General features: G+C 38.1%; 1 protein-coding gene across 1 annotated transcript in view; it reads left to right on the top strand.

Moving 5' to 3' along the window:
* The window catches only part of LOC140157541 (MAM and LDL-receptor class A domain-containing protein 1-like), a 62,037-nt gene extending 47,022 nt beyond the window's left edge, over window positions 1-15,015 (top strand). Inside the window, exons 16-23 of the mRNA XM_072180773.1 lie at window positions 4,811-4,901; window positions 7,306-7,599; window positions 8,869-9,066; window positions 10,132-10,394; window positions 11,029-11,245; window positions 12,925-13,205; window positions 13,433-13,517; window positions 14,390-15,015. Of these exons, the coding sequence (XP_072036874.1) occupies window positions 4,811-4,901; window positions 7,306-7,599; window positions 8,869-9,066; window positions 10,132-10,394; window positions 11,029-11,245; window positions 12,925-13,205; window positions 13,433-13,517; window positions 14,390-14,733 (1,773 nt within the window). The 3' untranslated portion in view covers window positions 14,734-15,015. The remainder of the gene's footprint in view (window positions 1-4,810; window positions 4,902-7,305; window positions 7,600-8,868; window positions 9,067-10,131; window positions 10,395-11,028; window positions 11,246-12,924; window positions 13,206-13,432; window positions 13,518-14,389) is intronic.
* Window positions 15,016-15,568: the final 553 nt, after the last annotated feature.

Here is a 15,568-nt window from a genome sequence, read left to right as displayed (position 1 = left end):
AAAAAATTCAGGATTGTACATTATCATGAACATACTTGGAATCAGCATGAAAAATGCAATAAAATGAGTACAAACAAGCCTGGTATTGGTTCAGTGGTTCTTGAGATAGCTCTAGGGCTGTTAAGACCCCCTTTTCAGCATTGCTGTCACACAAAGACCCCATATTTTATGAGCACATGCTCTGTCACCCAAAGACTCCATATTTTCCCTTTCGATCTGTCACCCAAAGACCCTTTATATTTCCATTTGAACAGCAACGAGTCATCTATCACTGATTATGTTATTTCTTTGGAAATATCAAGCCATTTGAAGCCATTTAGAACTCAAAAAACCAATTTTTGAGGCTCTATTGGCTCTCACCCAAAGACTTTCTCATATACTTACCCAACGCCCCCCCCCCCCTAATTTAGATCCAAATTGTCCGTCTCTCACCCAATGACCCCATATTTTGTACATTTTGCTCTCACCGAATGCCAAAAAACATGCTCTCACCCAATGACCCCATATGTTTGATATTTTGCTCTCACCGAATGCGCCTTACTGCGAAAGTGTCATCCCTACACCTATATCCATTTCATATTGAAGTGCCCCCCCAGGGTTTTAGCACACCTACACATATTTAGCAAATATTTATGAAGTATATAAACACATAAAAAAGTGTATCACTATATGTTGCCGTAAACTACGAATGAGCTGTAAAGTCGGCAAATTGTATTCTGAGTTACAGTGTAAAATGTCCGTGAAGGTCGTATTCATAGTTTGGTGCGACATGAATCTCATTTGATAAAGCAATCAATAATCCTATTGCTGAAGAGGATAATAAGCTTCTATCTATTTCTATAGAACCTTGAATAGCTGTAGTCTTTGTTTGCTTTGGCTAAATCCTGTTCAAGTGGTGGGTTACAAAGCATTGTATTTTGTCTAAGTATGTATAACCAACAAGTAACAATGAGAGGACATTCCTGAACCTCGTTGACTTAACTTGGGATGATTTGAAATGACCGCCAATTATGGGTTACATACCACTAATAGGCCTGGGCGATACATTGAAATACGACGAGTAACTATTTGTTTTCATGGCATTCAAAAAGACTGCATTAAAATCGCTGAAATTGATCAAGTTATATAGCCAAAAAAGTACTTTTTAGAGTTTGATGTTTCAAAATGGTACATTTTCTCTATGACATTTTTGTTGTAATAGTACCAAAATTCATACGCACGGCTTCGGTTTTTAGTAAATATTCGCCCTACTATATTGTAACTTTCAGCTTCGAGGGCGCACTGTCATTTTAAGGTGTTTACGGTTCAGTGCGTTAAAACAAGAAAAGTCTCAGGTTAACCTATGTTGAATTTTTGATCATCTGTCATCTAAATCATATAGTTTCACCTGATATTAGTGGCATTGAACTGTGAGACAAATTCCACCCGAAATTAGCCATTTTCCCATTGAAACCCGTGTAATACATAATTAGTGGTATTAAACCTATGACTGTTTGTTATTTATTACCAGCAATGTGGAAAAAGAGACACATGTAGAAACGAAAAAAAGGGTACCATTTTGTTGAAGGAGCAAAGTTTAACAAACCATAACCCCGCTTCTGGGTATCGTTTAAGGTCAAATGATATACCATTTTAAAGCTTATGATATATATTTTCTAAACATGAAATAAAACAGAATTGACCATACTGCAGTTACTGTCCGTTTTCCTATACACAATACACAGTGCTCTCACCATTGACGCGTGACCCCTACAAATGATCTACGTTGGAAGAATGGGCACTTGCCTAGTTAACATCACTGTGTGAAAAATAACCAGCCAATATGTTAGCTATTCTCCAAACTTCTAGCAAATATATTTCTCTAACATGACCTAAAATTACAGCTAGGTTAGATGTTCAGAAATAGTCGCACTTTTGTAAAATATGAGTGAGGGCAAGGCATAGCTAGCCAACTCCCCGTGTTAATTGAATGGAGATTTGACCGAAAATATTGGTATCGGACCGCTCACTTCTGAAGGATGCCACAAAAAACGGTACAAGCTACATTTTAACTATTCTCTGGCAATCATCATGATGAGTTTCTTATATAGTATGCCGAAATTGGGTACTGTAGGTGATTGACAAATGGTCGCACTTTTCTGATAAATAAGTGACAGTGAACATGAAATATCAGCGCCCATAAACCCAAGTTAGTAGCTAGTTAGTGGAGGCCGTCACGGGACTGATTATTGATTATTGAAGTGCCTTATTAATAGATACGCACGATTTAGGGCAAGAAAAACAAACCGGGACACTTTTGGAGACATCATCATCATCATCATCATCATCATCATCATCATCATCATCATCATCATCATCGACATCATCATCATCATCACTTTCTACATTTTTTCTAAACAACATAGGGCCTACCGTTTTAATAAGATTTTTTTCTTGAAATGCATGTAACTATAATTATTGTTTAGAGCGTGATGAAATAAAATGTTTTAGAGCGTGATGATGAAATAAAACATCACGATTTTCATCCCGAAACAAAGTAATACATAAGAAATCAATTTTTCGTGAGTGATGAAATAAAACATCAAAATTGTCATCACGAAACAAAGTAATACATGAGAAATCGTTTGTTTTAAAGCGTGATGAAATAAAACATCACGATTTTCATCACAAAACAAAGTAATAGGCCTACAAAAGAAATACATTTTTCAAGAGTGATTGAATAAAACATCACGATTTTCATCACGGAACAAAGTAATACATAAGACATCGTTTGTTTGATTGCAATCAACCGCGACAGTTCGTCTCACACACATAACAATGCACTGCGATCAAATAGGTTGATGACAACATTTGATTGAATGGACTGCACTGCGCCATGATTACGTGCACCGGTTCAAATCCTTTGTTTGGAGCCAATCAATAATTTCACGTACAGCCTCTATGCAAATTAGAGTTTACACACGCTGCAGCTGGGGTAATCGACCGAAGCTTGTTGCCGTTAGTGATCGAATGCATGAGCTTATTTGCTTTACTGAATCGATTTACTGGATTAATTTCCTGTTAACTGGGTTTAATGCCACAAAGGTCGAATCGCCTTTGCCATGGACCATGACTGCATCATGCCTGGCGAGGAAATTTACGGCTCACTCGTCGTGTACGGTCACATATACTTTGAGTGGTGTGCCGAATTGTGTTACCACAGTTGAGTATTATACACAAATGGGATAGGCCCGGTCCCTGCACTCCGTGTATCCGCGGGTACTACGGCCTCGCCGGAAATTTCGCGAAATAAGGGCCTGTTTTTTTTTCAGATGAAGAAACGCGATTCGCGAAACACAAAAACAGGGGTCAATTTTCATATCACATGTATACGTATAAATCATATCGTAGTTTCATTATTCTACATTTTACTAATCACATGCGCAAAACATTAGTCCAGCCGAATTACGGCGGGTCAATAGAGTATAATCATGGCCTTAGGAATTCCAGTAAATTCTACACAAAAGCCTCAAATCAAGGATGATTTACACGTAGTTGAGAATGCGTATTCGACCCCGCATACATTTCTTTCCACAGCGGTAGAGACTTTTTGAAGAATAGCCGAATACACGTTTTCAGGGATATATCGATTGTTTCAAAACATACAAGTATTCCAATTTACATTAACTTCTATAATATATATTTCAAATAATTGATCATACACCTTCTCAATTTTTAGAACGGCTGATGGAATGGGTTTTTAAATGTTATGAAAACGTTTTATACCCTTTATATACCCTTTTTATAACCCGACATTTAAACGTTTTCTGGTAACCTTTTTTAACCTTTGGCGAATGATGTCGAAAACGTTTTGTGTTTGCTGGGGATATGAAGTCAGATCTGGAGACGCACAATGGTTATGGAAGCAATGTCGTGAAATCCCGAGATCAATTTATTCCACTTGTCTCCTTAGGCACAACATTTTGTTTGGTCCTATAGCGCTATCGGTGTCCGAAGAGGTACCGATGGCACTTTTTATCGTACCCTGAATATTTGTACAGTGCATTTGTTTTTATTTAAATGAAAAATAATACACTGTGCAACTCTTAATTATTATTATTGATACAATTTATTATCTCTCCAGCGAGCGAAAAAGTCATCGGTACCTAGCCGGGCACCGATAGTTCTATAGGACCAAATTGAATGTGGTGCCTTACGTGCCCTCTCAATCTTTAACGATCCCCGACATATTCAGTGGTGGTCAACGAAAATGACATTATAACAGTATTGTTTGTTTATTATACACGATAATAATATGTAAACACCTCAAAAAAAATAGCTAACCCCCCTTAAATAATGACCATTATTCAAAAACGGGCTATTGTATTACAAATCTGTAAAATGCGTTGGAAGAAGAATTTATTTCTGCACATTTTGACACCTCATTTGCAGCAATTGACTAAATATTGACATCACAGCGTACAATTAAATCAATATAACCCAAGATTTGAAAGTTGCAGTAAATTGTATTGATTTTGTATTGGAAGGAAATCTGTGTAATGACATATGCGTGTTTTTGTATTGTAAAAATTTGTATGTAAGTGCAACTTTCGAATCTGGATCTCACTACATTAAATAACCGGCGTTTTATTGTTTTTTGGGCTATCGTATCAAACAAGGTGTCAAAATGCGCAGAAGTAAATTCTGCTTCCAACGCTTTTTACAGATTTGTAATACAATAGCCCCCTTTTGAATAATACCCATTATTTGAGGGAGATTAGTTACTTTTTTTTAGATGTTTATGTATTTCCCTTTGTTGAATGAACAATAGGTTATATTTGAAGCAGTCAAGGGCCAGATAAGATACTACTGCGACATCGCAATTGATGACATCATTTTCAAAAACGGAGAATGTCTTCATGGTAAGTTAGAACAAAAAAGATGACAAGATTTTTGAAACTATACTTATGATGACTATAGTACGTCCAATCATGGAGTTAGGAGGCGGGCGGAAGGAATACAGTGTGCAAAAGAATTAAGGTGCCAGATATGTACTAGTACACCCCTGTATATATCCTACACAAAAGCAAATATGTCAAAATCCAAACAAGCACCTAATGGCTGCATTCTTTAGCTCTGATTTAAGACCTCATTTGTTCAGAATTAAAGATCTAAAACCTAAGGAAGAAACGAATTCCAAAGTTGCACTTTTGTGTTCTAATCAATGAAAGCACTACACTAGTTTTAAAGTGCTAACCGTAATGGAAAGCACGGCGCTAGTTCTCTTGTTCGAGAACGCTTTGGGTACAAACTACAAATCAATAGGGCATGCAATGGAGCACTACTGCAACTTTTGAAGTTGCATCTTCCTTGGGTTTTCGGATCGTCGTGAGTAGTAAATACGCCTTCCAGGACATCTTCCGGGTCACGAGGTCAAAGGTCAAATCAGGTCAAAGGTCACTTCCGGGTCATGAGTCACGAGTTCAACAGGTAGTGATCAAAGGTCAACCGGAAGTGAATAAAGGTTAACCGGAAATACAGCCATTTTGAAAGGTCAACCGGAAATTCCACCATTTTGAAAATGGCAAACGGAAATACAGCCAGTTTCAATCGAGAAGTCGAATTTTTAGAGATGTTGAACAAACGATGTTAGCAAATGAGACGAGAATTTGTGTTTGCTTTTTATTCTTTCACCTTTATTAGGAACATTTAAGAAATAATACTAATAATTCTATATTTTGAGGAACGCAAAGAACGCTAGATACGTTCAGCTACGGAATCGTTCGCTAGAGTCGTTCAGACTCTAAAACTGTTCTCGCTTCAAACTCTCCAGGTTGTCCCTAGCATGGTTGGCCAACTCCGCTCGCTTCAAACTATCCACCTTTCCCCTAGCCCGGCGGACCAGCTCAGATACCGCCATTTTGAAAGGTCAACCGGAAATACCGCCATTTTGAAAGGTCAACCGGAAATGCCGCCATTTTGAATCGAGAAAAAATTTCAAAATACAAAATTTCAAAAAAAAATTTCAAAAAAAATTTCGAAAAAAAATTAAAAGAAACAAAATTCCCAAAAAAATTTTCAAAAAAAAAATTAAAAAATTTTCAAAACAAAAATTCAAAACAATTTTGAAAAAAAATCATGAGGACGCGGCTAATTGCCACAGATGAATATGAATGAGCGAATGTAAATAAAATACCGCCATTTTGAACCTAGAAGTTGATTTTTTTACCAGCGTTCATATTTAGGGACATTAATATTTTGGGAAGTTAATATTTAGGGACGGTGAAATGAGTCAATGAGCGGCGAAATGAGCGAATGAGCATTGAAATGAGCAAATGAGCATTTTGGTTTTTTTTTTTTTTTTGAAATTTTTTGTTGAAATTTTTGGGAAATTTTTTCTCGATTCAAAATGGCGGCATTTCCGGTTGACCTTTCAAAATGGCGTTATTTCCGGTTGACCTTTGACCACTTCCGGTTGACCTTTCAAAATGGCGGCACTTCCGGTTGACCTTTCAAAATGGCGGTATCTGAGCTGGTCCGCCGGGCTAGGGGAAAGGTGGATAGTTTGAAGCAAGCGGAGTTGGCCAACCATGCTAGGGACAACCTGGAGAGTTTGAAGCGAGAATAGGTTTAGAGTCTGAACGACTCTAGCGAACGATTCCGGAGCTGAACGTATCTAGCGTTCTTCGCGTTCCTCAAAATATAGAATTATTAGTATTATTTCTTAAATGTTCCTAATAAAGGTGAAAGAATAAAAAGCAAACACAAATTCTCGTCTCATTTGCTAACATCGTTCGTTCAACATCCCTAAAAATTCGACTTCTCGATTCAAACTGGCTGTATTTCCGTTTGACATTTTCAAAATGGTGGAATTTCCGGTTGACCTTTCAAAATGGCTGTATTTCCGGTTGACCTTTATTCACTTCCGGTTGACCTTTGATCACTTCCTGTTGAACTCGTGACCCATGACCCGGAAGTGACCTTTGATCTGATTTGACCTTTGACCTCGTGACCCGGAAGATGTCCTGAAGGCGTATTTACTACTGTCGTGTCTTCATTTCTTGAACGATTTCAACGAATGAAGTAACTCGAGCTAGATGCAGCTATTGGTTGCTAGTTCCAATAATGACATGTTTAGGAAATACAGGGGTGAACATAACTGGTGCCTTGCTTCTTTAGTGCACTGTACGTATGTCGTTGTCAAAGAACAATAGTTAAAATAAATTACCAAACTGATTCTAAGAATGTTAATTAAGGCAAGAAGCTTTAGCACCTTGAGGACCGAGACATAATTTTGTTTGTTTGTTTGCCCTTATTTATTTCCAGGTAGTCAACAGTATTCGTATCTCGGATGTTATATCGATAGATCAGTCAGAGCTTTGCCCGACCATCAATACAACTCGGTATCTCTTACAACCGAATCATGCATTTCACATTGTCAATCTTATGGATCGCGGTACGCGGGTACGCAATACTATCATGAATGTTTCTGTGGTAGCGATGGTGTTTCTTATGATAGATATGGACAAGCTCCGGAAGCGCATTGCAATAGGCCTTGTAGAGGGGATAGATCACAAATGTGTGGAGGATCTTGGCGAATGTCTGTGTATGATTTATGGGGTTAGTAAGCACGATATTTCAGTTTTTTTAAATGTTTTTGTTGATTATTCACCATGTTCACCTTGGGTAGTACTAGTTTAGCAGGTATGCTTAACAGGTATAACGTTGTGTTTTCTATTTTTAAAGCGTGTGACAGTTTGCATGCGTTATATATTTAATGGTCATTTCAGTTCAAAGTCGTAGTTTGTCCAAGTAGGAGGCTAAAATCCACAATCGACCTACAATTTTCGACCCTGTCAGAACCCCATAGACACCCGTTTATGGCAATGTATGTAGCAGTCGCATCTCTGTACCATGTAATCTGTAGGAATGTAGAAGGTATTTGACCACAAATCTCCATAGGCTCCGGCTATAACCAAGGTCAAAATCCAAATCTCATTACTGTACCATGTTATCTTTAGGGGAAGAAACATTTTTGATAAAAATCACATGCAATTAAAACGGGTCATGTCAAATGTTAAGGCTGTGGATCGAAGTGGAGCCTTTACCCAAGTTTGGTCATAATCAGTCAAATAAAGAAGAAGAAGAACTAGATGGCACAGTTGTATTTTAGCAAACACGCTTGTGACCCCTTCCCCTGTCCACTACAAGCCAGGATGCAGGTCTCATCCACTTGTGTCACCTAATGTAAAAAAGTGCCCAATTGGGCGCCAAATCCGAAACTTGGTGACCACCACGTGGATGGAGTCCTTGCTATAAGCTTCCCTGTAGCCCATGGTATAGTATGGACACCGAGGGAGCTGTAGTTTCTGAACTAGAGTTGAAATGTTACACATATTGCTCATTGTAGCCTATAACCTTCGACCTCTGGTGTCAACGTGGCTCCTCTCTAGTCCGAAGGGGCGCTAGTCCAAAAGTTCTCTAGTCCGAAGGTTCGCTAGTCCAAAAACCAAATTAAGGTTCTCTAGCCCGAATATAGAATAAGGGTTAGTGTTAGGTTTAGGGTTAGCGAGCCTTATTCTATATTCGTATCAGAGAACCTTATTTATTATTCGGACTAGCGAACCCTCGGATTAGATAACCCGATATTCGGACTAGCGAACCTTTTTCAGAATTCGGACTAGCGAATGGTAAATTACGTTTCGGTCTAGCAAACCTTCGGACTAAGGAGCCTTCGGACTAGGGAACCTTCAGCCTAGAGAGTTGTCAAGGCTACCACATAAAATATCTAGGTGTCGTGGCCATCATTGACTAAGTATTTGTGTTTTTGAGTGTAAATAAACGCAAGCCTGGATACTGATTTTACGTGTTGTACCACTTATTTGATAGTTACGACTGCTACGCCTCCAGCAGATCTAGACCCTGTATCATGGGACGTGGGAAGTTGTGATTTTGAGCCTAGCGACGACCCTCTATGCGGCTACCAACAAGTGGAAGGTGATGATTTTGATTGGACGTTGAACAGTGGTAATACGAGTTCTTTTGAAACCGGACCCAGTAATGACCATACCTTTCGAACTACCGAAGGTAGGTGCCTAATTGCTTGTAATTCATAAATCGAGTTTCATTATTATTATTATTATTATTATTATTATTATTGTTGTTGTTGTTGTTGTTGTTGTTGTTGTTGTTGTTGTTGTTGTTGTTGTTGTTGTTGTTGTTATTTATTAGTATTATTATTATTATTAACTAAAACATCAAGTAAGTAGGTAATTAATGGAGATACGCAACTTGCACCAGAATAAATAAACACAATGGGGAACGATTGCTCGCTACAAGAGGAAACTGAATATAATTAATACGAAAGAAAGAACAGTTTACCAAACCAAAGTGTTACACTTAAACAAGACAACAAATAAACACAAATCCCTACCGGCACACAACACAACTTGAAAAAAAGCAAGGGAATGTGCCGACATGGGATTCGAACCCACGACCTTCCGATCTCTAGACGGACGCTCTATCAATTAGATTACCATGCAGTTCCCACTGATAAACGATGGTTAAAACTGGATCAAATACACGCATTCCTACACCTGACTAGCAGCCTTTAGTTGGGTAGCCGTCGGCTACAATGCACCCAAAATGTGAAATGATTCGGCCTTGGCGGAAATTTTAAACTGCATTCCATCACCCGTTTTACACCTTCCACGAAAACACAGGTAGACAAAAGAATGATTTAAGTTTACTAACACAATACAGTTTCAACAGTTGTGCAAATAAAAGCCGCCTTACACCTAGAGAAGGTCAAGGAGGGTTAATAGAATAATACAATAGAGATAATTCCGCAGGTAATCCCGTCGCATCTATTCATAGATGTACAAATGGATGAACAAAAGGACTATGTATGAATAGATGCGACAGGATTACCTCTATTGTTATTAACCCTCCTCGTCTTTGCATCTTCTCCAGGTGTTAGGCGGCTTTTATTTGCACATTCGGGCGCTCAAAACCCCAGGTTGGTGCTAGCGGGAAGCCAAAGATGGCCGACCAAATCCTGACCATGACTTGGCTCGTTGGATTCGTCTATACTGCTGATGACTAAACCTTAAATCCGGCTTTAATCAATGCACACCTTTTATTTTTTATAAGGTCACTATATGTATATTGAATCGTCGCTTCCGAACAGACCTGGAAAAAAAGCAAGGTTACTGTCTCCAGTCATTGAGGGAAGTATTGAAGTAATGTGTATCCAATTCTACTATCACATGAAAGGAGATGGCATCGGGATACTGACGGTCATAAGGAAGGCTGTCGGGATTGTAGATAAACAATTGGCGATGATTAAGGGACATCAAGGTGATGCTTGGAAAGTTGAAGCTGTAGAAATGAAACCATTCAACAGCAAATTTCAGGTAAGAATTTGGGTTGTTCGCTGGAGGAGGAGAGGCGTCACTCACATGTGCATGTAGTGACACCCCGGACATTAGGCCTATTTTAAAAGTCTCAGCCTCGGGCTGAGCGATAGCGATTGGTTTTTAGCCAATGAGGCGGAGCGCTTTTTGTTGCGTTGACAAAACCACGCTACCTCATTGGTCAAATACCAATCGCTCGTTGCTCAGCGACGGAGTATAAATTCAGCTTTACTCCTGTATCACTTCTATTTTGAAGTGTGTCTTGAGGTTTTATGGGTATTGGGGGAAAGAGAACGGGGAGCGGGAAAACTATTTGCCTAAAATTTTGCAAACTTTTGAAACAAATAGTGGAAGTCTTTTTTTATTTTGAGTGGTAAACTCTGAGGGGGGAGGGAAGACGAAACTATTTACAAACCAAAAACTATTGTCTTGACAAAAACGTTTTAATTTATGATTGTACTCTCAACAAACTTGTATTAACTATTATATAAGTTTAGTGTTTGAAATTTTTTGTCCATTGTTTTCCACGCTGCTTCACTCTTTGATATAAAAACTCAATGCCCTATACAATTTGCAATAATACAGCACAACATTACTAATTGCAGACCATCAACCTCTGTATGTTCTTTTTTAGTTGATATTTGAAGCTTCCGTAGATATGATTCCATATGGTGACATTGCCATCGATGACATCATTATCTTAAGACAACCATGTGGAGGCCACTTGAAGGAATCCTCATGTTCCTTTGATAATGTTGGGGATTGGTGTGGCTACAAACAGAGTGATGAGGATGATCTTGACTGGGAGTGGTATAACCATAACGTAAAGAACCCACCTATCGATTCACCAGGTGAGAGGGTCTTTTTTTAAATTTATTTCATGTTGCTATAGAATCATCTAAACTGGGAATGATATTGCTAACTAGGTGAATCCGCAATGGACGATCTTATCATATTAAAGGATGTCTCCGGCAATCACAACATCATGTCTTGTATGTTAGAAAAATAATTATCAGGCACGAATCACATGGTTTTATTTAAAACAAACTCATATTGACCATAAAAAGGAGAAAAAACAGCCGGCTATCAACATGCGATATTCAAATTCCCGCGCCGAAATTGTCTAGTGCAATTACGTCATGGTTAATTGTGCTCTATTGTTGTCAGCGTTCATTGTTTTACTGGGACGTCATTGCACTGGACAATTGCGGCGCCACACATAAAACCACTCGATTCGTGCTTGATAATTAATTCGCTATCATATAAGGCATAATGTTGTGATTGCCGGAGCCCGGGTGCCGGAGACATCCTTTAATACAGTATAATGTAGCTCTACCACAGAATAACTATGTTAGGGCAGGTTGGCGATGAGCAGTGACCTAGCAGTGTTTGCACTCAAATATGTGACCGTCCACGTCGAAACGCTCGTATAGTCGGCCCTGGTCAATTTTGTTTTCTTCCGTGTTTAGAAAATATATACAATGATATATTATTTGACTTCAAACAATATCCAGAAGCGGAGTTATGACTTGTTAAACTTTGCTCCTTCAGTAAAAGGGTACATTATTTTGGTCCTACATTATTTCTCTTGTCCACATCGCTGGTATTACATATCAAATTGTCATAATTGGCGGTCACTTCAAATCATCCCCAAGTCAACGAGGTTCAGGAATGTCCTCTCATTGTTGATTGTTAGTTAACCCACCACTTGAACAGAATTTGGCCAAAGCAAACAAAGACTATAGAGCTATTTACTAACTCTATACATAAGTATAAACTTATCATCCTCTTCAACAATAGGATTAAAGAGTGGCGTTTGACTGACACTAAAATGAGAAACATGTAGGACAAACATTAGGTAAATATGAATACAACCTTTATGCACATTTTGCACTGTAACTCGAAATACAATTTGCCGACTTTACGAGCGGTTTGAGATGGATGGTCACAAATTAAGACAAATACACTGCACTGCTTGGTCTCATTGTAATACTTTTATTCTCTATTAAAGTGGATATGTTGTAATGCAAAGATGACCTCAACTAGAATTAATATATAGGGCCTATTGTGAAATTGCATATTATTAAAATATGGAATGCACCAGTTCACTACATAAAATCTAGAGACTAGATTACATTCTCATTCTATCATATCTATATTATTAAGTTAGTCACCTGAAAAATAATACTTGTTATATTACGCCCCCACTATTTATAGTGGTTGAGCACTTTCGACCACTTTTGGAGGTGGCTTATGGTTCTGACACCACAGAATGCATATACATATATATGCATTACTGTTGAGTTGAAACCATGACAAATTATCCGTCTGATGACCGGCCCTGGGTATACCCAATGATCATAAGTGAGGGTATGCAGTGAAACTAGTTGTAACGGTTGCTTTTTCCAGAGGTCTATACTATGATTTTGTTTCTAAGCTTACCTGTAATGGGTTTGAGCACTTTTAATAATTATTATTCCAAAGTTAGTCACCTGAAAAATAATACTTGTTATATCTATATTATATGTAGGTGAAAGATCATACTTGTTCCTAACCTCTCCATCAACAAGTCCCACAAAACACATTGCCACATTAGAATCTCATGTCATCGATGGATATACAAACCAACATTGTGTTGAATTGGACTACTTTCTACCACAAAATTCCACATCTACTACAATGACTGTGGCAATTCAAGCACATAATGGTACTGAATCCAATATTTTGACATTGGTCGCTGATGAAGACATGCAAGGCTGGCAACACTGTAGAACGAATCTGGACAGCAGTAATGTTGGAGAACAATTTAAGGTAATTTCAAAATACATAACTCTGTTGCCTAGATTAAATGTTACCAAATTGTAAATTATTTTGTGTACGCAGAGGGCAAAGTGTCCCAAAACTGCAAAAACTGTCCCACAATGCATTTCATATTTCAATGCCGATTTGGCTTATTGTGACATCAAAATGTATACATTTGAGACCTTACAAATCTTTATTGTGATAAATTAATAAAATACTTGTTTTGAACAATGCAGGTGATATTTATTGGCATATTAGGCGACAAGCCTGGTGTAATCGGACTGGATAACCCAACTGTTACACAAGGATCATGCGAGGATGGTAAGAATCTCCCAGCCAGTTCATTAAAAAGAGGTGTAATATCAGCAACAATTACTTACTAAAGCAGAAAACACAAAACATTTTACCAAAAGGAAGGATTACCGTACTTTTATTCTCATGCAATTGCGGCTACGGAATTTGGAAACCGTGGTTAAGATACAAATGCACCTGGACACTACTCCTAGTCATCTAACAGCATTTCTGATTTGTTGATAACTTGAAATGCTCATTTCAATTGCCAATTATGACTAGGCTTTAAACTATTCATGGTCAAACTTAGATTTGCAGATGATCTTATTAATACCCTTCTTGATTGGTGCAAAATTGGACACAATATTCATTTTGGCCAATCGGCATGTAGTTCTCATGGGTTTAAGATACAAATGTGAGCAGTCGACACTGAGGAAGCCATAAAATGTACAGAATGGGTTCGATGCATTGTTTTATATATAGTACTGAGGTGGCAGGCCCTCTCTGTCATTACACATTTTGGGCCGTCACACGCCCCCTTCGTGGACCTGATTCTAAGCTAGAACTGAGTTCTCAAGCATAGTTCATTCTTAGTGGTTTTAGTGGGCATTTGGAATATACTAGTATTCATAAATTTAATCTGCAATTTTCTTCTTGGGTGCCATAAATTTGAGGTGAGCGATGCTCCCCGTATTGCGTTATCGCCAATCTCCAAGATATTGTTCATGCGTGCCTCTGAAATAAATAAATAATAAATAAATCAATCAATCAATCAATCAATCAATCAATCAATCAATCAATCAATCAATCAATCAATCAATCAATCAATCAATCAACAAATACCTTGGTTTTACTATAAATCATAAGTAATCTAATAATTTATATCTTTAACTCTTTTACAGAGAGGACAACGAGCGAACCGAAACAAACTAACTCCCTATTAACCAACACAAACAGCAACACCACCAGTTCCGTTGTGATAGTCTTTACCGGTTTATCTACATTGTTATCGGTTGCCCTCTTAATGGTTTTTATATCCCATACATCTCAGAAGTATAAGGAAAAACTATCCAGACATTTCCCAAGATGTGTTATTTATGAGAAAAATGCGAAAGCAACTGGTGAAAGTCTTACAATTGATAATCCACTTTATGGATCGGAACCAACTGTTGTAGCAACAAGTGTAATAGTGGATGGGGAATCACCACCTACAAATGGAAGTACCACAAATGGAGCTCACATCTAATAGAATATACTCTAATAAATTTAGTTTTAACTTTCACATGCAGTAAGAGCACTGATACTCTCCAGGCTCGACTATTGTAACGCACTCTTCCTTCAGCTCTCTGCAAAAGACATAAGCCGTCTCCAAAGACTTCAGAACTCCGCCGCGCGTGTCATCTTTGCTGTTGGGCGTCGAGTCGAAGCTCACCCATTAGTCTCATCTCTCCACTGGCTCAGCATTGATAAACGCATCAGTTTCAAAATTCTTCTGTATATTTTCAAGTCTCTCAACAACCTTGCTCCGAAGCACTACAAATATTACTGTATCCAAATGCTTGTTAAATTACCCGCGCATGCTCCAGGCGCTGGACCAATCACAATAGACTCAGCGAGATCCTGCCGATGTTTGCCGAATGACCAGCCCAACTTTTCATCTTCGTGTGTTCGGCACAGGGATGTTAGAAAGGTGTTTGAGGGTTGAATGATGCTTTGAATCCGATAACTTTCTACTAGCATTTATACAAAATGGTAATCTACACAAAGTTTTTTAAACCTTGAAAATCGGTGAAGAAATAAGGAAAATAATGACATTTTTCAGCGCACATCTTTTTGATCATCGGAATTTTCAGGCTAGTTGACAATTCTAGAACATTTGGGGGTATAAATTTCATTGCAAAATTCACAATTTCGTGGATTTTTTCGATGAATACTTTGATTTTTTCCATCATCGGAAAACTGCATAGTATAACACTGTGCAAGTTTTAACGTGTTACATTTTCGAGTTTTGTGTTACATTTACGCTAAAGTTGGACCAAAATTGAGTAACATTTCGGATTTTCCCGTTTCTACGTGTATAA

Source organism: Amphiura filiformis, chromosome 7 (genome assembly GCF_039555335.1).
Source record: "Amphiura filiformis chromosome 7, Afil_fr2py, whole genome shotgun sequence".
In the NCBI taxonomy this organism is placed as follows: domain Eukaryota; kingdom Metazoa; phylum Echinodermata; class Ophiuroidea; order Amphilepidida; family Amphiuridae; genus Amphiura; species Amphiura filiformis.
Note: the sequence above shows the minus strand (reverse complement) of the source record. Positions and strands in the feature narration are given on the sequence as shown.